This window comes from Chiloscyllium punctatum, chromosome 1 (assembly GCF_047496795.1).
Source record: "Chiloscyllium punctatum isolate Juve2018m chromosome 1, sChiPun1.3, whole genome shotgun sequence".
Lineage (NCBI taxonomy): Eukaryota > Metazoa > Chordata > Chondrichthyes > Orectolobiformes > Hemiscylliidae > Chiloscyllium > Chiloscyllium punctatum.
Window position 1 is genome coordinate 18,482,915 of NC_092739.1, and position 23,176 is coordinate 18,506,090.

Genomic DNA, 23,176 nt, shown 5'->3' on the forward strand with positions numbered 1-23,176 from the left:
CAGCTAAGATTCTAAACTGAGACAACACTGACCTCAATTGAATAAGACAGAGACTGTCCACAGTAACATCAGTGAAACAACAACAGATGAATGGAAGCAGTTTATAAACAAATGTGATGCCCAATCAGTTTATACCCTGAAGGGCAAAATTTCTACTTAACAAGAAGAAAATGCCATAGTAAAGAAAAAAGATGGGACAACATAAAGCTGAAAAAGAAAGTAAGCATGCAAATAGAAGCATAGATTTTAGTGGATGGGAAAGCTACAGAGAACAACAAATAGTGATAAAACCAATAGGGAGAACTATAAGAAAGGAGCTTGAAAAAAATGTTCAAGGGGTTTTTAAAAACAAAAAAAAGCAAGTTCAATAATTATATTTGGAAAGCAAGGGTGATCAGGAGCAATGTGTATCCCTTGACAACAATGATGGACCTGTTGCATAATTACTTTGCATTACTTTTTCCTAGCTACCACCAATTCGGAGGAAGGGTCACTGGACCTAAAAGGCTAACTCTGATTTCTCTTCACAGATGCTGCCAGACCTGCCCAACCTTTCCAGCAATTTCCGTTTTCGTTTCAGATTTCCAGTGTTCACAGTTCTTTGGGTTTTTACTTTGTGTTAGTATTGAGAGTGAAAGGTTAACTTGCCTGAAATCCATCCCAACCCCACGCCCGCAAAAAAGTTCTGAATTGGAGGCAGGATTTCATGAAAACAAATGGGGACTAAACAACAGTAACGGCAAGTATGAGTGACAAACCCCCAGGATCAGATGGTTTCCATCTGAGAGAGGTGAGAATATTGACGCTGCCCAAAATATTATCTTCTAGAGCTCTCTAGATTCAGGAAGCATTAGTTTAAATTGGATATTTGTAAGGGTCACCCCCTAACATAATGAGGACCACTGGGGAATTATAGACCAGTTATTCTATCACCTGGTGTCAGGAAATTACGAGAGAGTATGATTAAGCATAATGAAGGTTCCTGACTAGACTGATGATGTGTTGACTAAAGCAGTAGTCAGGATAATGGCTACAGTTCTTACTTATATGAATATCCAAAAAGCAATGGACAAAGTTCCATATAAGACATTGTTAGTTACAGTTTACATACAGATATTAAAGTTAAATTGTTGACCTGGATGACCAATTGTCTCAAAGTAGGAGACACATAGAAAGGATAAAAGGTACATCGACTTTATTGTGGTTTCACCAAAACACATGTTTGGGCTGTAACTATTCAGTGTTTTATTAAAGACTTAAATAATGAGACAGAAAGCTGATGACCCAAAAGTAGACATCACTGTCCTTGATGTTAAGTTAGTATTTGACTGAACAAGGCTTCACAGAGCCATGGCAAAATTGCAGTCAGTGGGAATCCTGGGGCAATCTATCGTATTGGAGTTATACTTAATGAAAAGTAGACATGCAATGGCATTACTATTGACAAGAAACTGAAGAGAACCTACTTTATAAATACTGTAACTACAAGAGCAAATCAGAGGTCAAAAATTCCATGGTGAATAACTCACCTCTTGTCTCCTCAATGACTGTCCATCATCAACAAGGTAGGAGCCAAAAGTTTGATAGAACATGCTCAATCTGCCTAACACTTAAGAGGTTGAACATCACACAGCACAACATGGTCTTCTTGATGCTAACCCACAACCATCACATTCAACATTCATTCCCTTCACCATCTACACAATGAAAGTAACGTTCCACTTTATACAAGTTAAATCAACAAGGCTCTCTCAACAACACTAGCTGATGATCTCTACCATAGAGATTGGCAAGAGCAGCAGATCCATGAGACTCTGTCATCTGCAAGTTTTCTCCCAATCCACCTATCATACTGACTTGGAAATATATCTGTAAGAAATAAAGACCTTTATTATGATTATTTATTGATTTAGTTAAGACAGCATAAACAATTCTAAGTACACTGTAGTCAGGCACCTGCTAATTTACTTTGGTTCTCTGTTAAACAATCCCCTGATTTTAAAATTCTTGCTATTGAATCTCTTGATTGTCTCATTCTTTAAAAACTCTTTCCTTTTGCAATTCTACAACTCTGTTCTGCATTCCCAACATTCTGCTCTCTTGTACATCCTCAATTTTCATTGTACTATGATTGGCAGCTAGGCAGGGTCAAAAAGTGGGGTGCTGGAAAAGCACAGCCGGTCAGGCAGTATCAGAAGAGCAGGAGAATCGACATAAGCTTTTCATCAGGATTGACAGCTAGGCCCCCATTTGCCTGGACTCTAAGTTCTGCAATTCTTACCCTAAATCTCTCTTCCTTCGAGGCACTCTGTAAAGCTTACTGTTTTGACCAACTTTTGTTCATATATTAGTGTTGATCTTTCTCTGCACCTTCACTGTAGTTTTTGCATTCTGTTCTGTTCCCCTGATGCACTTATGAAAGGCATCGGTTGTCTGGTTAGCAAGCAAAACAATAGGTTTCACTGTATCTCAGTACATGTGACAATAATGAATCAAATCAAATCATTTGCCTTTTTTCCATAGCTAGGCACAATATCCTGTGCAATGACACCCCTGTGAAACACCTTGGGATGTCTACTTTATTAAAGGATTTACATAAATGAAGTTGTTCTTGCAGATAATTAAGTGAATGGGCAGACAACATCAATATTGTGAAAGGTGAAACCTAGTTTTAGTCCAGAATTTTTACCCTGGCAATTTGCTTTCTCCCAACAAAACAATCAATTCAATGCAATATGCTATAAAATGATAAATGAAGTGCCTCACATACTTGATTACTTCAAATGCCTGCTTTGCTTATTTATCTTCTCTCAGTTTGTGAGCTGCTTTGATTTTTTTCACCTAATGTTCATTATTAATAAGTTAATCTGAACGACATTTATAACAGTAGAAATATCAATCACCTTAACCCCATTGGAATACACCAGCAATGCATCTTACAGTAAACGTTATGTTTCACATTTGCTGGTTTATATTAATATTTGCCGTTAATATAACCGTTAGTTAACTTTGCAGAATCCGTGTTGGTTTGTTTTGCAATTCAAGCTGAACTAGATCGTGCTCCCTTCATCATTTAACTCAGTCGGTGTTAAATTTCCTACTCAATAATCACCACAATTCATTCAATTGTGCCTGAAATACTGGCGTGGCCATGAAGCGGAAAATGTTTTTTTTTTAAGCAATCAGTAGATTCGGAAATATTCATCACAATTTAAATACCTTGGGCGAGGGAAAAGTCACTGGCCCCAATAAAACACTTCCCTTTGTATTTTTGATGATCAACTTTTGCAGCCATTCATTCAAACTGGACTTTCCAGTTAGTTGCAGAATGATCAGGTTCCTAAGCAAGACCACTAAAACTGTTCTCTCTCTGAGCAATCGGATTCAATTGTAAAGTGGTTGCTGCCAATGCAGGGTAGTGCAACATTCTCACGGCGGTGTGAATATGCCTGGGCTGCCTATCACTGAAGCAGATTAAATTCGCAGTGTTTTAATGCAGCCTGCGTGTTAGCTGATTGCGAGAACGTAGACGGCTTTCCAGTAACTCGGCAGCTGGACGATCGTTTCCAACTCCCGCTCGGCCAAGGGGAGGCAGCGTCAACTTAACCACCTCCCCCCTCGCTCCAGTTCCATCGACTCTAGTGCACCCACCCTGCCCCACCTGAACGGCACTGAGTAATCCCCCACTTATCTCCAGGTCTTGCAGCGGCGGCTGCTCAAAGGTTACAAGACAACTCCCAGCACAAAGAGTGACTGAGCGCGCCTTCTTGACTTGGGAGACAAGCCTGATGCGTTGGGAAGAGGGCTACAGCACTTTGCCAACTGCCAGCTAGCTCTGGGCTACCTGCCCCCTGGGTCTTGCCATGCCCTTCGGGGTGTTCTGCATCTCCGTAGCGAGCGTCCCTGTGCGCATGAGTCGGCCGGTGTTGGTGGATGGAGCTGGCGCTGTCGAGGGGTGACAAACGCTGCCGACGGGGACGGATCAACATCCCGGCTGGTTGCACACCAGGCAGTGGGAGGCTGGCAGGATTGAGCAGGGGACAACCTGGTCGCCTTGTGCAGTCACTGTCAGAGACGGCAACCCCGCTCAACGGAGGGTCTCAACACCCCTGCTCTCCCTCCCCCCTGCACTGTGCACAGCTCCGGTTTGCAGTAGCTTTCTTGGGCAAGTGTTGGGGAAGGATGCAGCGTGGACTTGGAAGAAGGCTATGAGCGGCGCTGCTGATATTTCGACCGCATCTTTCAGGAGATTTAAAAACCATGGGCTGTGACCTGTTGCTATAGCGTAACCTTTTGAGAGATGGACTTGGCAGACGTTCTTGTGGCGCTGTTCATCGCTGTGGTGCTGATAGTCTCCTTGTTGTCCAACCTGTTGGTCTTGATATGCTTCATCTACAGCTCGGACATCCGCAAGCAAGTGCCGGGCATATTTATCGTGAACTTGTCTTTTTGCAACCTGCTTCTCACGGTTCTGAATATGCCAGCCACACTGCTGGGGATTGTCAAAAAACAGCAGCCGTTTGGCGACTGCATCTGTCAAACAGTTGGCTTTGTGGAGACATTCCTTAGCACCAACACGATGCTGAGCATGGCCGCTTTGAGCATCGATAAGTGGATTGCTGTTGTGTTCCCCTTAAGCTACGCCAGTAAGATGAGGTACAAAGACGCTGTGCTCATGGTGAGCTATACCTGGGTCCACTCTCTCACGTTCCCGGTGGTGGCGGCTTTCTTGAGCTGGGTCGACTTCAGTAACAGATACGCCTCGTGTACTCTGCATCTGCGAGAGGAGGTGCACAGAAGACAGTTTACAGTCTTTACTATTGTCTTTCATGCCACCAGCTTTATGCTTTCTCTCGTTATACTGTGCTTTACGTACCTGAAAGTCTTGAAGGTGGCCCGCTTCCACTGCAGAAGAATAGACATTATCACCATGCAGACCTTGGTTTTATTGGTGGACATCCACCCCAGGTAACGTGTTGTTTTCGGAAATTCTAGTGTTAGCTTCAACAAGCACGGTGGCCCAGTGGTTAGCACTGCTGCCTCACAGCACCAGGGTCTCCAGGTTCGATTCCAGCCTTGGGCGACTGTCTGTGTGGAGTTTGCACATTCTCCCTGTGTCTGAGTGGGTTTCCTCCCACAGTCCAAAGGTGTACAGGTTAGGTGAATTGGCCATGCTAAATTGCCCATAGTGTGAGGTGCAATGGTCAGAGGAAAATGGGACGGGGGGTTACTCTTCGGAGGGTCCGTGTGGACTGGTTGGGCCAAAGGGCCTGTTTCCACACTGTAGGGAATCTCATCTAATCTAAAAAGTTCTCGACAATGTGGGCTATAAACTGTTGGACACCATGCAATGCAGCGTGGATACACCAGAATCCAGTACAAGTGCTTTGTTTAAAGTTAGGAAACACATCTGGGTGTTGTAGGCGAGGTGGTTTGTAACTGTGTAACCAACTCCATTCCGGCGTCTGGTTTTCCAATTAATATGAGCAATCATATAATCCTACTCAACGGAAGGAGGCCATTCGGCCCATTCTCGTGCTGGTTCTACTTTGAAAGAACGAGCCAATTCGTGTCTTGCCCTCTCGCTATAGCCCACCATCTCTTTTCAAGAACATGTCCAGTTCCCTTTAAGAGCTTCCTGTTGTCCCCGCTTCTACCAATCTTTGGCATCCCATTCTGACGCTAACCTCTCGTACCAAGACTTTAGACTTCATTCTTTTATATTAGCGACAGTATTTCTGCAGAGTGCCAGAACAGGGTCTCAGAACAGATTTTGAGGGGTTGCCGCTGCAGCGTCGGTAATATTTGATGGCATACTTCCGTTTGGAAGAATATTCGAACACCAACTCCCCCAAAATGAAACGGGTTCAGCCAACTACCGTTTTGTCGGTCGAGGAGGGTGCTCTATAGAGTAGAAAACAACTTCGATTTGTAAATGACTGTATTTCTTTGGTGCTGGGATGACGGGTGAGGAATGCTGATTGATCTGTGAGAGATATAACCAACCAACAGGACTTGATTAGAAGCCGTGTTATAGTCGTACAACCATGTTCTTACACATTTAATTCCAATTTTTTCCTTCTTTGTGTCTTCGCTGACTGTTTTGTGTTTTTTTTTAAGTAAAACCGAATATTTACTCAAAACTGAATATTTACTCAAATCTGAAGTGATGATTGTTCGCCTTGGAAAGCAATTTATACCAAGAATTGTCCTCTTTCTTCCCACTCAGTGTCAAACAGCGTTGCCTTGCGGAGCAGAAAAGTAGAAGACAGCGCGCAACCAAGAAGATCAGCATTTTTATAGGGTCGTTTATTGTCTGTTTTGCTCCCTATATCATAACCAGGTAAAATCGAACAACTTCAACCCCTCCCCTTCGCTTAGCGATCCATGGTTTACCAAATAATTGGGAGGTCCATTGTTGTTTTCTGGTTGGACGTGGATAAGAAATAATGTAAATTCAGGAGATTTAGAAAAAAAAAATCATTGAGAAAGATATCTGAGAGAGAGAGAGAGCTTCTACAACATAAAGCATCCACTCAGTTTGCATCAATAAGTCCAAAGCAGTGTAGAGAGAGCCTAATGTAATAAAGAATATTAATTACAACCAACCTGATACTGGATTCCGGGGCCAATGCACACTCCCTAGTTAAAGTGTATTATCACTTTTTAACCCCCCACTGCTTTGAACTCGACTTTGGACTGGAATCATGGAATCATTGAGATGTACAGCACGGAAACCGACCCTTCGGTCCAATTCGTCCATGACCAACACATAACCTGAACAAATCGGTTCAGAGATAACGTTACACACCTCTACAATAAATGGGATTTGAAGCGGGACCTCTTAGCTCAGAGGTAGGGGCTTTACCACCAGGCCACCAGACCCCACAGAGTGGGTCTGTACTGTTAAAACACACAACACTGCATTGGCAAAAGACACATAAAACTCGACTTGCACAGCACCATTGATAGGAATCGATTGCCCTGTGTTTGGTAATGCCATCCTTAAGATGTGTCAGGGACAGTAAACAGAAACTCTGAAACGGCACTACAAACCAAACACGGATCATTGCGTTGCAAAGAGGAAGTGCTCCACTCTGCCTCCTGCGCGTTAAAATCTGTCATGTGATACAAACAGGATCACATGAAATGTTCTGTCTTTTACTGTCTGACAATGAGGGTGGCTTGGACGTGGATTGAACTTTCGGAGGTGCAAATACAGTTACAACATTTAAAAGACATTTCTACAGGCACATGAGTTGGAAAGATTGAAAGGGATATGGGGCAAACGCAGGCAAAGGAGGCTAGTTTAGTCTGGGTGACCTGGTCAGCATGGACGAGTTGGACGGAAGGGTCTGTTTTCTGCGCTGAATAAATCTATGACTCTAATGTGATTGGAAATAAATGTGATGCAAATAGTACAACGTAAAAATGAGTAATTTCAGCTACACCAGGTCGGGGTTTACTGCACGATAGATCTAAAAGCAGCAAGTGTCACACTACATCCTGAGTGGTACATGCCTTTGGTAATTATTTGTAAGGTGTGCATTAAAAAAGCCTTCCCGAACTCATGAAGATTGAATGCACGGGTCATGCCTTTTGCACAGCGCCAGCGGCTTGCTCTCGTCCCTTATCAAAATCCAAACTCCGACATTGGAAATACATCAACGTGAACTGCGGTCCAGTTTGATCCATCCACCCGTCCAAGAAATTCAGTTGTCAAAACTGAGTGTCACAAGCCAATAATAACCTGAGCGAGGGAACCCTGTGTGTTAGACTGGGCGGCGTGCACGGCATCGCAAGCAGATCTGAGCCTGCCCTCATAAAAGCAAATTACTGCGGATGCTGAAAATCTGAAACCAGAAGAGAAAATGCTGGAAAATCTCAGCAGGTCTGGCAGCATCTGTCAGGAGAGAAAAGAGCTGACTAGCTTTGACCAAGGGTCAGTTAGACTCGAAACGTCAGCTCTTTTCTCTCCTTTACAGATGCTGCCAGACCTGCTGAGACTTTCCAGCATTTTCCCTTCTGGTTTCTGAGCCTGTCCTCGGCTGACATCCACACATAGATGCTTCCAGTTTGAGTCACTGGATAATAGTCCAGCTCAGGAATGCTCGCTATTTTAGTTCCTTTCGGTTCAAAGACTAACTACAGGGTACCCTGTTGCACGAAATAAAAGATCAGCTAAATCCGGAAGATTAAAATGGATTCTCTTGCATCTGGGGGTCGTTTTAACTTAATCCTAGCTTCAATTTAAAAAAAGTACAATTGAGCAGTATGTAAACTGAGCAGGCAATCTAATCCAGTCAGTTTATCAGCAGGTGGGTTACAACTGTTCGCTGTCTCAGTATTCAATGACTGCACGTCAGTCATCATTCACAGTCAAAAGGTGCTGTGAAATTATTTTCGTCTGAGCTAACTTTGTAAAGTGTTTTGTTGTGGACAAAATCTCCCTCAGCGTGATAGGAAAGTATACATGATTTGGAGATGCTGGTGTTTAACTGGGGTGCACAAAGTTAAAAATCACACAACACCAGGTTATTGTCCAACAGGTTTAATTGGAAGCACTCAGTGTTTACTACGTCAGTGGATTAGAGCTTCTAATTGGAAAACCATAAATTAGCTTCCACTACATAATATCCAGACTCAAACATAATCAGGTACCTACTTTGGTATTTTCCGATAGGATCATAACAGCCTTCCTCTTCACCAACAAAGAAACGATCACAGTCCATGAAATATGGCCACGCCATCTGAATCATGTCAAATGAATGTTCGCATTCTTTCTTAAGTGCTTCACACGCGTATCGACAAGGCTTCACAATCTTATTGTTCTCACAATGTGGAGCAAGGATGGAACAGCCCAGCAACCTGAGATCAGTGTTACATTCTCCATTCAACAAGTTGTCCAGGACACTGATAAGAACATACTCAGCACTCATCTCAGTTTCTGCTCTTGTTAGTTGACCAATCAAGTTCGGAAACATTATCTTTGAGTAAGACACGCCTGAACAGTAATTTAGATAGTTGTTCATACACTGTGCTGTAGAAACATAGACCAGAACACGTACGTTGGTCAATTAGTTGATCGTTGCAATGTTCTGAAATAAGTTACAGTGACAGATCAATCATGTCCTCATTTTAACGTGGATGCATTGGGAATGAGCTGAAATCACAAAAGCAAATTGAAATCAAAATTTATTCTTCTTCATTTAATTTAGTCAAGCAATATTGAATTTAATTATTGGAAGTTTCACTTTTAGCTACATCCCATTTGTTTAAGATTGACAGTTGCATTGTTTATTGTCAGAACAATTACAAAATGCTGACATTTTTTAAATCACAGAGACTCATGGCAATCATTATAGTGCTTTTTTTTGCAAGGCAATATTCTGCTTGATGGCAATTCACAACATAACAAGATGTCTTTCTTCCACCTCTCCAAGTTATGGAAATTGCACTACAACTACTTTTATTTGTATGAGAAATCTAGAATTCATAAAATCTCTGCAGTATTGAAGCAGGCCATTCAGCCCATCAAGTCCACAATGACCTTCTGAAGACCATCTCATCCACACCCAGCCCACCCCATCCTATCCCTGTAACCCTGCATTTACCATGGTTAATCCACTGAGCCTGCATATCCCTTGGCACTATGGGAAATTTAGCATGACCAATCCACCTAACATGCACATCTTTGGACCGTGAGAGGAAATCAGAGGAAACCCATGCGGACACAGGGAAAAAATGCAAAATCCACACAGGCGATCATTCTGATGATCGTTATGACCCCAAGTCCCTGATGCTGTGAGCAACAGTGCTGACCACTGAGCCACCACGTCAGTCTTTGAGTCACCATGTCTCCCATAATGTGAATTGTGGTAGTTTTGTTTTAGAAAGATTCCCATTGATTAGGCAATAATGTATGTAAACACTATATTCCACTCTTTGTGTATTTGGATGTTGCATTTGAATTAATCAAGCTAAGTATATGGTCAATTTCATGCATTCTGTTGTGTTCTGGCAAGGGGAAATTTTACTTCACTCTTGGACACTTGGCTGATTGATGACTGTTGGGGGATTTGAGGTTGCTGAAGAATTCAGGCGGTGACCAGTAGGCTCACTTTATGACTATTACTTGAATCTTATTTTTATTTCCAAGACTGCAAAATGATAGTGAGATTAATCAAAAGCATTTTAACTCTGCTGTCATGACCATGAGAAACAAATTCATGAGTCAGTTTATGAATCAAACCATCACAACATACTGAAGGACAAAACATATGAGATCATATGCATCAGGAAAGACTGAGTAGGCTGGGATATATATCCATAAATGTCCTAACCAAAGTATTTAAGACTATGAAAATATTTGACAGGATCCATATATAGGAAATGTTTCCACTTGTGGTGCAGACCTGACCTAGAGGCCTAATCGGACAGGCACTAATTAATCCCATAGGGAAGTCAGTAAGAAATGTTTTTTGAAGATCAGAAACAATGGGGAGCATCTGCAGTGAGTTATGATGAAGAGTATAGTTGCATCAACAATAAGTTTGAGGAACACATGTCAGAGATAGAAATTGAGGGATAAATGAGGAGGGGTGAGAGAAGATCTGTGTGGAATATAAACACAAGCTGATTAAGCAAATGGCTTTTTTTTTCACAATTTTAGATTCAGAATCATAGAATTTTACATTGCAAAGAAAGGCCGTTCAACCTGTCATGTCTGCTCTAGCTCCCATAAGAGCCATCTCATGAATTCCATGTTCCAGCCCTATCTCCGTAGCCCTCTAAATTAATTACTTTCAAATATATACAGTATCCAGCTCTGTTTTGAAACTGCCTATGGAATCCATCTCCACCATTCTCCCAGTCAGCACATTCCAAGTCCTAACAACTCTCTGAGTAAAGAAGCTTCATCTTACTACTACCTCTCTTGTTGACAGTCTTGAAATTGTGAAATTGTGACCCTAGTTACTGACACTGCAACTCGTGGAAACAGAATATCCTTCTTTACCCTGTCATAATGGTTCATTATTTTGAACTTTTCAATAAGGTCACCTCTTAATCTTCACTGTTCCAGAGAGAATAAGTCCAATTCCTCTAATCTTTTCTTGTAACTTAGATCTGTCATTCCTGATATAATTCTAGTAACTTACATTTAAACTCATTCCAGGGCTTTAACATCCTCCCCTAAATAAAATGCCCAGAACTGAATACAATCCTCCAAATATGGTCTGGCTAATGATTTGTGGATATTTAGCATCACTTCCTTGCTTTTATACTCTGTACCTCTGTTTATAAATTTTTTTAAGGATCATATAAGCCATCTTAGCAACTTACTTGGCCACTTTTTGGATGTGAACCTTAAGGTCCTTCTGCTCCTTTACTCCCTTCCAAGTTGCACCATTGAGCCTGTATTGTCTCTCTGTGTTGCATTACCTCATATTTCTCTGTACTGAACTTCATCTGCCAGTTGTATGCCCATTTGGCTGACTTGTCAATGTCACTCTGAAGGTGCTCAACATCATTCTTACAATTAACTGTCCTCAATAGTTTAATATCATCTGCAAATTTCAAGATTTTGCTCTCAACATCAATCTCCATGTTGTCAATATAAATCAGAAAAACTAAGGGTGCCGACAGTGGTCCCTGGGAAACAGCAGTTTCAATTCATCTCCAATCTGAGAAATACCCATTGATACCGATTCTCTGTTTCCTATCTTTTAGACAACTTCTGATCCATGCTGCCAGGGAGTCATCAATCCCAACTATTTCTAATTTACTCATGAACTTGCCATATGGCACTGTAGCAAATGCTTTCTGAAAACCCAAAGGTACAACATTCTCAATACCGTCCTCATCCTCTTCCAAAGATGATGAGATATCCTCATCTTGTCAAAGAACCCATTGAAATTTGTCAGATATGACTTGCTCTTGACAAAGCCATGTTGATGATCTAGCATAAGATTAGTTTTCTCTAAGTGTATATTTAGCTTACCCCATATTATAGCGTCCATTAGTTTTCTCACTGATAGATGTCAAGCTGACAGGTCTGCAGTTTCCTGTGTTATCCTTTGCTCCATTTCTTAAATGACAGTGTCACCTTTGCAGTCCTCCACGCCCCCAGGACTAATCCTGTATTCAGAGAGGCCTGGAAATTTTTTATCAATAGCTGCACGATTTGCTCCCTTTTCCTCTCTCAGCATCTTAGGATGCATCCTGTGGGGGCCTGGCAGCTTGTCTACCTGGAATGCTGCCAGCATGTTTAGCGCTTCTTATCTCTCCCTTTACAGCTCAGTTGCTCAACACCCGCATTTCCAACTACGCCATTAGCACCATCTTCTAATTTGGCAAAGACTGAAGCAAAATATTCATTCGCTGCCATGTCTTTTGCTTTAGTGAGCAGCTTACCTTGTTTGTTCCTTATCAGCCATACTCTATCCTTCGTCTTTATCCTTCCAGTATCTTTTACTAGTAATGTGTGTGAAGAACATTTTACTATTTGTTTTAGCACAGCCTGTCATCCTTTCCTCATGCTTCTTCCTAGCCTTCCTTATTCCAGCCTTAGCCTCTCTCCTGCATTTGAACTGCTGTTCCTGATATCTAGTGCTATCATTCTTCCAGTATGTATCATATGCCTTCTTTATCTTCCTTATTTTCAGTCAATATCCATGGCCATCCAGGGTACTCTCGCTTTGGATATTCTGTATTTATTTCTCATTGGTATGTACAAAGCTTGCACCCTACTCACTTCTCGTTTGAAATTCTCACATTTTTCATCCACTGTTTTATCCACCAAATAGCATTTCCAGTCAATGTGCTACAGTTCAACTCTTAGACTAAAAACCTGTCCCTTACCAATCTAGGATTTTAATAAGTGACTGATTTTTAAAATCATTTTCCAATTTAACATTAAACCTTTATTATGTTATGATTGTCATCTCCCAAATGCTCCCCTACTCTGACATTCTCCACTTAGCGTGTCCCATTGCCTCGGACCAATTCCAACACAGCTCCCTACCTGGGAGGCCAGGGACTGTGTTGCTGCAGAAGGTTTTCTGCACACATTGCAGGAATTTCTCCCTTTCTGAGTTTCACACTCTAACGTTCTCCCAGTCTACCTTAGGGCAATTGAAATCATCAACTATAACAACTCTACTTCTCCTGCAGGTTTCTATAATCCATCTGCAAATGTTCTCTTCTACTTCTTCCCCACTATTTGCAAGTCCACAACAAATATCCAACAGCTTATAGAGGATTACAAAATTATGAGGGGCATGGATAGGGTAAATAGGCAAAGTATTTTCCCTGGGATCGGGGAGTCCAGAACTAGACGGCATAGGTTTAGGGTGAGAGGGGAAAGATATAAAAGAGATCTAAGGGGCAACTTTTTCACACAGAATGTGGTACGGGTATGGAATGAGCTGCCAGAGGAAGTGGTGGAGGATGGTACAATTGCAACATTTAAGAGGCATTTGAATGGGTATATGAATAGGAAGGGTTTGGAGGGATATGGGCTAGGCCTCTAACTACAGAGATCCTAATTCAGGAGCTGCATTTCATTCAAGGGTGATGGCACTATCTTTGACCAAGATTGTTACATCTCCCTGCTTCTTTACCACTCCATTTTGAGTAAAAGCAGATAACATGGGGTAGTAAGTATCCATGCCTGTTTTGGCTTGAGCCATGTTTCTTTCATGTTACTTTGTCGTATTCCCTCTTCAGTAACATCTGCTTCCAGTCCCCCAGTTTTGAACATTATCCTCTGTACAGACATATAATTTAACCCTACCATTTTATCTTTCTTGCCTCTTGGAAAGTGGCCATTTCTTTGCTCAATGTCAACACCCAAGCTTCCTCTCATTTCCTTTTCCCCATTCCCCAGCATCTCACTTTTGTTCTCTTTGATACTTCCAGTCCTAGGACTATAAATCAAACTAACCCCCTACCCTGCCTTACAAGTTTAATTCCATTTATTTACTCTGTCAGCCAGAAGATTAGTTCCTTTCTGCTCAGGTGAGGCCTATCTCTTCTGAACAGCTTTCTCCTTGACCCAAAATGATTCCAAAGCCCCAAAAATCTAAACCATTTCCTTGCACACCATGCTACAAGCTACATATCAACCTCCCTGACTTGAAATGGTGAAGCTTGTGGCAAGTATTAGCTATGAATTTTAACCATCATACAGCATGACCTTGATGTTTAGATTTGAAATGGGTGCTACATATGAGAAATGAAACATTTAACAAATGTAACAATATAGATAATTACTAGACCCTCAACTGACAATTATCTTAACTAATAAACTGGATGGAAATGGACTCACATGGTACCATTACAAATCGACAGGCAGTTGCAATATCCTAAAAGTCCATTTAAGAAGAATCATGTGCATTGTATCTTGAAATAGCCTGGAGTAGAAATATATGGGATCCTGAGGGTTTTTGACAGGTTGGATAGCGAAAGTATGTTTCCTTCCAGTGGTATCATGGTGTGTTTTTCCTGACACCCATATGCTTGACTTCCTGTTAAACAGCCCTGATTTTAATTCTTTCCCCTTGTTTTATAATTCCTCTATGGCCTCACTCATTAGCAGCTCTTCAGCTTCCTCTAGCCATTCAACTGTCTGAGACATTTGTATTTTTCCAATTCATATCTCTATCCATCACTATTCTAAACTCAACAACATTGGTAGCCATGCATTCTGCTACCAAGACTCCAAACTCTGGACCGTCGACCTTTCCACTTCTCCACCTCACTTTCCTACTTTAAGAATATTCTTAAAACCTATCCCTTGCCCAAGTTGGTTTTATCATCTGACTTAATATCATCTTAATGTCAGATTTCGTTTGATACTGACCTTGGAGCATTTTACTGCATCACGGTTGTTATTTTTCTTTGCTGGAAAGTTTCATCAGATGAGTTGGATATGAACTGTCAGTCTCACAATGAACTTATTTGAAATTGAAACTTTGGAATCTGTTAAATCCAATTAAAAAAATGTGTGAAGTATTCATTAGTCCATATTGTTGTCATTTGTCTGCTGTAGCTGACAGCAGTTCTCAGGAGGTATAATGGGACATAGAATGGACATAGTTAACATACCAGAAAATGAATTCAGCTAACTGAAGAAGTTAAAATACACACCGGTCCAGGTAGCATTTGAAGAGAGGTAATGATTAGCCTGCAATGTTTACTTTGGGCGAAATTGGCAATCCAGAACAACTTGTACTCAAAATCATACTATTTGTTTAAATTGACTTTTGCCCAATTACTACTCAAAGTTTGTGCATATTGCTGAATATAAAATCTAGTACGAACCATCGCTATGAAATAATATAATTTATACTGTATTCGATTTAGAATGCAATGTTCTTTCTTTTGTATTAATTATTTTTCCTTGATATCTTTAAGGGTGATAACCCAGGGGCAGATTCACCGATTCAGTTGAAAATGAATTGCTTCCAAAATATGTTTGAGGAAACATGCCTAATTTACTGCCTGCAATTAACCTGATTTCAACTCACTGGAAGTCTCTTTCGAAAATTCTTCATAACTACTTAGCAGTTTCATTGATACAGAGTCATCTCAGCACATTCAGTCCATTGGCTCCATGCTATCTCTCAGTGGAGCAATTTAGTTTGTTCCATTCTCCAACATCTCTTCTTCAATACCTCCGTCCTTGTACAACCAAATAATAAGGACAGCTTTAATTTGTCCACTGAATAAAATGACCAAGACAGCCAATCTGTTCAAGCTTGAACAAGTGCAATCAAGTTCAGCAAATGTCAGTCTCGCTAGCAACACCCACGTCTTTTATTAGAATTAAGAAAATCAAATTTATCTGAAACTGTCATAATCTTTAACACCTCTATCAAGTCTTTGCTGCATCTCCTTAGCTCCAAGATGAACAACACCAGTTTCTCCAACCTAATATTATCGTTGAAAATCTTTTATTCTTGGAACTATTCTGGAAAACAAGTCTCCGCTACACCCCATCAAGGAACTCTTATTTCTTTCCTGTAACAAAATGACTAGAATTGGACACAATATTCCAGTTATGGCTAATCTCTTGCTTCAAACAACTGTACATAGCTTCCTGCTTTTATTAATACCTCTACTTATGGAGCTCATTACTCTAAATGCTTGGCTAACCAATCTGTCAATACGTTTAGACATCTTCAAGGATTTATGCCCAGAACCCTAATATTTATCTAGCACTTTCTTTAAAACTATACCGTTTAGTCTATACAGCCTCTCCCTATCATTTCTGCCAAAATGCATCATCGCACCCCTGTGTTAAATTCCAGCTGCCATTTGTTTGCCTATTCTGTGGCCTATGTGGATCCTGCTTCAGCCAATTAGTGTCTTCTGACTATAAAATAAAACAAGAAACAGCAGATGCTGGAGATCTGAAGCACACAAAAACAAAACTTGCTGGAGATACTCAGCAGGACTGGCAGCATCTATGGAGAGAGAAACAGAGTTAACATTTTGTGTCCATTGACCCTTGTGATGTTGCCAGTCCTGCTGAATTTTCCAGCACATTACTGTAAATATTATTTTACCATTTGCTACTCATCCAGGTTATGTATCATTGTAAATGCTTGAAGTTGTACTGGACATTCAGGTCTTCAGGAAATATTTTTGAATAATTGAAGAAAAAACAACTTTCAATAATTGCTTATCAGTGTCCCTGCACCCCCAAAGATGTTTAACTTGAAGGAATGTCACACGATATGATTACTAGAATCTTATAATAAAATGTGCAATCCTGTGGCTAGTTATGAGTGTGACCTAGTTCTAGAGCCATGCTTTGTTTAATCAGCACTAAATGTCACAGGAAACTGGTTTGGGCTGGGTGAATGCTTGAAATTCCATGAACTGTATTTAACATTGGCAAGGCTGATTTCTGAGGAATTGCATTGAAAATCCAGCACGACTTGATTGATTGTTGATATATGTACTGAGTTACAGTGAAAAGTGCTGTTGTGAATGCTGTACAAGGGAGATCAGAGTAGCAAAACAGAGTGCTGAATAGAGTGCTATTGCCTCAGAGAAGGAGCAGAGAGAGAGAGAGATCAGAATTAACATTAAAGCGGTTGATTCAAAAGTCTGATAACAGCCAGGAAGAAGCTGTTCTTGAATCTGTTGTTGTGGGTGTATACAAACTTGTATATCTTCTGCCTGACTGTAGAAGGTGGAACAGCATATAACCGAGTGAAAAGGGCACAAATGGTCCACTTGTCTAAAATAAAAGCCATGACCAGAAGGATTTGTTGCACAGCAAGAACCAACACAGGTTTGGTGACGCCAGCCTGGTCGTCAGATCTCCTGCTCGGAACCCGACAAGGCCCATATGCATTTCATTTTGGATGCACTGTGTAGGTGTCGCTGAAGTAATGAGATGTACATGTCGGTTTTCGGCAAACCTGGTGAATGGACCGCGCTGTAGGAATCGGGCAACGTTGCTTGGTTATCACAGAAGGATAGCACCATGGGTAGACTGTTGCCAGTGTGTTCCTCGTACACTTGGGAATTCGGTTCCATCTCCGGGCTGGAGACCACAGATAGCAAACACTGGGTGCACCACAAGGAAGGGGGTGTGTGTTTGTAGGGCGGGGGTGGGTGGAGGAGTGGGGGGGTGGGGGGGTGTTCTCCGAGAAGTTTCAGTCCTGTACGAGGGAGCCGGCCAGTGAGCAGCTGCATTTTCCCTACCTGGTTAGAACCCAGACAGCTTTCAGATGACCTCCCCTTAAACGGTTCAAATGGATGCTGACATCTACATATGTGGGGCAGAGGGATCACTTTGATGAAAAATTAAAAGTGACGGTGCGTTCTCCAAACTGGGAAGCTGATATAGGCATCTACTGATTGGGTGGGGAGGTGGGGAGCGGAAACACCGGGTTGGGTCTGCAAGTGCTGGAGAAGTTTAGCAGGTCTGTTAACGTTTGTGGAGAGAGACACTGAGTTGATGTTTCAAAGCTGGCGTAAATCTTCATCGGAACTGGGATTCCCAAGAAGCATCATGTTGGATTCAATATTCACTCAGTTACCCTCGCCACAAAGAGGTTGAGTTAGTAATTGAATCCATCATGACTGTTTCTGGGAATCCCAGTTCGAAAAGAGATTTATACTGAACTTGAAACATTAACTCCTCTCTCCACAGATGTTGCCAGACCTACCGAGCATTTCCAGCACTATTCGTTTGTATTTCAGATTTCCAGCATCTCTGGTGCTCCTTTTCCAAAGACCAATACAAAGCAATTTAATCCAAAAGACTTCTCGTCTGCTGGAAGTCACGTAATGGGGAAATAGATGAATTGTAGGTCTTTAGACCATCACTAATAAACTGCCTTTCTCTCCCTCCCACCCACCCACCCACAGGTTGATAGAACTGCTTCCCTTTGTCAACATTAGCGACTACTGGGGAGTTCTGAGTAAGTGCCTCGCCTATTCCAAAGCTGCTTCGGATCCTTTTGTGTATTCGCTGCTGCGCCAACAGTACAAGAGAGTCCTGGTCAACATAGTCAACCGGTTACTCAGAAAGGATTTCTACCCGTCCTCTGGCCACAACAGTTCCCTGGACACAGAGAACGATTACTGCCTGCAGAGGGTCTGAGCTCTGCCCCCTCGCCCCAACTGTAAGTGAAAGCTCTGCCAAATCCGAGGAGACTACATGCACTTTCTGATCATTCCAGTGTTAGGAGGGACACTCTAAGCGCCAAAGGCAAATCGTCTTTTTATGATATGAAATATTTTATTGAAAGAATGTATTATGGTTCCAGTTTCCGTCGTTTATTTGTATTTTCGCAGTTTTGTGCAAATTATTATCAAGCTTGAGTATTTATATATATAGAGAGAGAGAGAGAGGTGTTTACAATGTATCTCTTAAACTTTGTTAAGGCTTTCTATAGAGCAGTTAGAAAATGAATAGGATGTCATTTAGTAATTATGTGCCAAAATGAAAAAAAGTTAAAGCATCCTGTTTGAAACAACAAGCAACAAAAAGGATCCATGTTAAAGATGGAGACAACTCCAACAAATCATTTGTGTTCAACCGTGTTCCCAACGTGCGCTCAAATGTCCGCCGATTTAGACTAGATTTCAAGGCGGAACCCGCTGTGACATTAATATAAACTCGTTTGAGGCTTCGATGTGACAGACGATTGAAACAATAAAAAAAACACAAAAGTTTCACGAGTCCACTTGGTGTGTCAGACAGAATTTTATTTGAACATGTGTCTGTCTTTTGGAGAAATAATTGGGGAACGGAAATTGAAGGAATTGCAAACAGTTCCCAACTCCAGCCGACGTGTACATTTACAATAGTGAGCAATGCTCACATTTCCAGCCCAGATTCCGCTTGGGACTTCTCTCTCTTGTGCTTTTTGCCGATTGTAACTGTACCTCCACGTGGCAATACGGTAATCTGATATTGCGCCGTATTTCTTATAAGACATGCACGTTGCCTTTTCAGATGCTATTCCGCAAGGGCGCACACATATAACTCCAGCCTATCGCCCAGTGCCATTTATCAGAGAGCAGTGCCCAGTAACGGAGCGAAATGAAGCCGCTAGCGTCTGTTCTGGCGGCCCTTATGGTGACCCTGGTGCGCTGTGCCCTTCCACGGTGTGAGCCCGGGGATCAAGCACAAGGTAAGTCACTGTCTGCATGTCTCATTTAACACTGCACCCCGGGACCTGGTTCACTAACCACCGAGCCTGCTGTACCTTTCACACGCCACACCCCAGCCACAATGCTGGCTGCTTCTTTAACATGAGAATATATATATATATATCTATATATATATATATATAACCTGCACCCCTCGATGCTTTGCCCGCTACATCCACTGTTCTGATACTGTGCTCTGTAATATCAGACATGTCCCGTCTCTACCAGGATATGAACCATATGTACTTGCTCCCTGAGGCTATTGTATGGTAATACCAAAAAAAATTGCAACTACCAAAGTTATGAAATACACAAATTCTTTAAACTTTGCGCATTGGTCCTCAATACGACTTGTTTGAAAATAAATTGCTGGGGCGTCTGTGTCTCCGTGGCGATTTTGTAACGCTGAAACGCACAAGGGAACAAAATTAAAGAACATTTCATGTTGCCACCACGCCAATCCCACCGAATTGCTATTTATTTTTCGAAGGGGACATTGTCTGCATCCTGAAGTCACTGTGTCCGGAGGTTAGCTTTCAGTCCGCCTCCACATCTGCCTTGCACACGCTCAGGCGCATCTGTGCTGTGTCTGACCGAGAGAGAGAGAGACACACACACACACACGCATCACTGTCGTGACTGCTTTCAGCAGATGCTCACAGGCTGCTAAAGAAATTGGTTGCAGTCTCTCAGAGACCCCTGTCTGTCTGTCAGCATTGAAGCCAGGACTGGTTCAGATACGCTCCTGAAACCAGGAGTGGTTTCAATTCCAGTGGGAAGGACTGAATTCACTGCATTCTATCATTTCCAAAGTTTTGCTTCCACATTACTTTAGAATATTTAAATAGAGCCAACCATTATAGACAGCAAAGATCGCTTTTATTAATTCTAAAGTAAAAATAGAAACCGTTTCTGTTTTTGTTTGTGATTTACAGCATCCGCAGTTTTCAGTTTTTTTTATTTGTTACTTCTGAATTCCTTTTGCATAAATTAAAAGTACATTGCCATTTCGGGTACAAGTATATTCGTGTGTCTGAACCCTCATGGTTATCCTGTTTTGTTTTTCAACAAAACTGCTGGTTTCCTGCTCTGGGTAAAGACAGAAAAAGTTTTTTTTTCGAAAGCATGAAGAACAAAGCGAAATCTGCAAATGACATTTCTGGCTCCAAACCAAAAGATTTCGGTTCTGCTTTGGTCCCTGAAGACAAGTCAAAAAGTTTCAACAACCTCAGCCTTCTGTTAGCTTGCCCCTCTGTGTCAGCCTTGAACAGAAGTCTCTGCTGCCACCTTGTGCCTTGATGGTAAACGGTTGAAATGTCGGGATTGAACACAAAACACATTCAAATAACGGACCGAATAAAGGAAAAATCAACATTGAATTGATCGGAAACAAAAGAAGGTAAAGGCTGAAAATACCCTGCAGGTCTGGCAGCAGCTATGGGAAAGAGACGCCTGAATTTTAACTGTGAAGTGGGATTGAGTTCAAAATATCATAAATCCACTGTCCTCAGCCTCCGCATTTAATGGATGGAATTTTGCCCTTTCAAATTGTGTGAGGATTGGTATCATTCTGGTTTATAACCCCACACTGACTGGGTGGGTTCTGATGGTACTGACTGAAACAACTCCACGGAGGCCAGTATCCTATCATCAAGTCACCCTTTATTTACAATTGCATAGTGTATGATACCGACCCAGTTAGTACAGAGTTGAAGAGAGTGTTGCTGGAAAAGCATAGCAGGTCAGGTAGCATCCAAGGAGCAGGAAAATCGACGTTTCAGGCCGGAGCCCTTCATCAGGAATGGCTAGCTTTGTACTAACTGTCTCCAGTTAGCACAGAGCCAGCTCTCAGAGTGAACAGAACCCCTGACCCTCCTGTTAATATGTGTCAGCCAGGGCTCTCTGATTGAACCAGGTTAACACCCCAATCAGGGCACTCATATTCTATGAGGCCCACTTGGCTGACCTCATTCCAATCATTACATTCCTCCCCTTTAAGTCCTGAGACATAGGCCCATTCATTTTCCTGTAGCTTTTCCAGGGGTGCTTTTGCACCAGGTCCAGTTTCTCCAACTCCGTCTCAGATGCTGGAAGGCGGTGGGTTTTTTTCTTCGGCATAGAGGCTGTGTCATCTACTGCATCCATCTCGTTATCAGAAGTTTCTTTGACGCTGGGAACGAGGGGAGAGCCCATGGGTTCTGAAAGCCTTGCCAGATGTTTTGAGGGGCCAGGTATGTTTTGCTCTTGCCCCATTGACAAGGTTACAACTTTCATGTGGTTTACGTACTTGTTCAGGACTATCTCTCCTACCCGAATTTTGTACGTCATAGCGTCTGACCTTGCGTCAACCATACCTTTCACCCATGCAAGACCATTCCCGTGGTTTGGACACAGATGTCATCCCCTGAAGTAGACTGTCTTGCACAGGGGAGTCTTGTGTCAGGCATTGGGGTTCCTGTTGTCGTTTCACCCTCCCTCCCAGGTCTGGGAAGCTTGGGTTTAACTTGATGTGCAGTCTGCTATCCATCAGCAACTCAACAGGAGCTGTCCTTGTAGTGGAATGAGGTGTGGTCCCATGGTCAAACAGGAACTGAGATGTCTGGTATTGAGCTATAGGCTGTTTCTTTAAGCCTGCCTTCAAAGTTTGGACTGCTCTTTCTGCCATATCATTGAACGATGGATGGCATGGAGCTGCTTTTACATGTCAAATGCCATTCGATTTTCCAAAATACTTGAATTCCCTGCTGGTAAATGATGGACCGTTATCTGTGACCAACACCTCTGAGAGCTTTTCAATCTTTGTCCTTGTGTTTGCTAAATGAACTCTCTGCACTTCCAGCCACTTTGAGTGGGCATCCACATTGGCTAAAAACAACGAGCCCACGAAAGGACCTACATACTTGACAGGTAATCAAGTCCAGGATTTTCCCGGCCATTCCCAGAAATGTGGAGGAGCTGCTGGCCGTACTTCTTCTCCTTGTTGGCACTCTGGGCACTGCCCCACCAATGTGACAATGTCAGTATGCAATCCAGGCCACCAGACATAACCTCTTGCCAACATCTTCAATTTGGCAACCCCTGGATGACCCTGATGGTGTTCAGACAGTACCTGGCAAGTCATCTGTGCTCAGGAAAATTGCACTTGTACCCCGTAATAAAATGCTGTCGCCTATGTTTTAATTCTGCTCGTGATGGCTCTTTTGTTCCCCCCATCACCACTGGCTGTTTTACTTTTGACAGGACAGGATCTTAATTTGTCTATAGTCTGATATTATCAGTGGTGACTGGAACAGTGTCCAGAAAGTTTCAAACCAGAACAGACTCCTCTAGTGGTAGCATCCACCAGTGGGACACACTTCAAGGCATCTGTATTTGCCACTTGGCCACCTGGATGATATTCCAACTTGTAATTGTACACGCTCAGAATAAAAGGCCACTTCTAATTCAACCTGAAGCTATATATGTCTTATTTAAGTAGCCCAAGCAGGGCTTTGTG

The 23,176-nt window shown here is 42.1% G+C and overlaps 2 protein-coding genes across 2 annotated transcripts in view; both read left to right on the plus strand.

Moving 5' to 3' along the window:
* The first annotated feature begins 4,300 nt into the window (after window positions 1-4,300).
* Window positions 4,301-18,625, plus strand: gpr78b (G protein-coupled receptor 78b). Its single transcript, XM_072574068.1, has 3 exons — window positions 4,301-4,968; window positions 6,230-6,343; window positions 18,391-18,625. Exons 1-3 carry the CDS (start codon window positions 4,301-4,303, stop codon window positions 18,623-18,625), a joined length of 1,017 nt encoding a protein of 338 aa, XP_072430169.1.
* Window positions 18,626-19,502: 877 nt separating this feature from the next.
* Window positions 19,503-23,176, plus strand: part of cpz (carboxypeptidase Z) — a 75,065-nt gene continuing 71,391 nt past the window's right edge. The window contains exon 1 of the mRNA XM_072573928.1: window positions 19,503-19,661. Coding sequence (XP_072430029.1) covers window positions 19,571-19,661 — 91 coding nt within the window. The 5' untranslated portion in view covers window positions 19,503-19,570. The remainder of the gene's footprint in view (window positions 19,662-23,176) is intronic.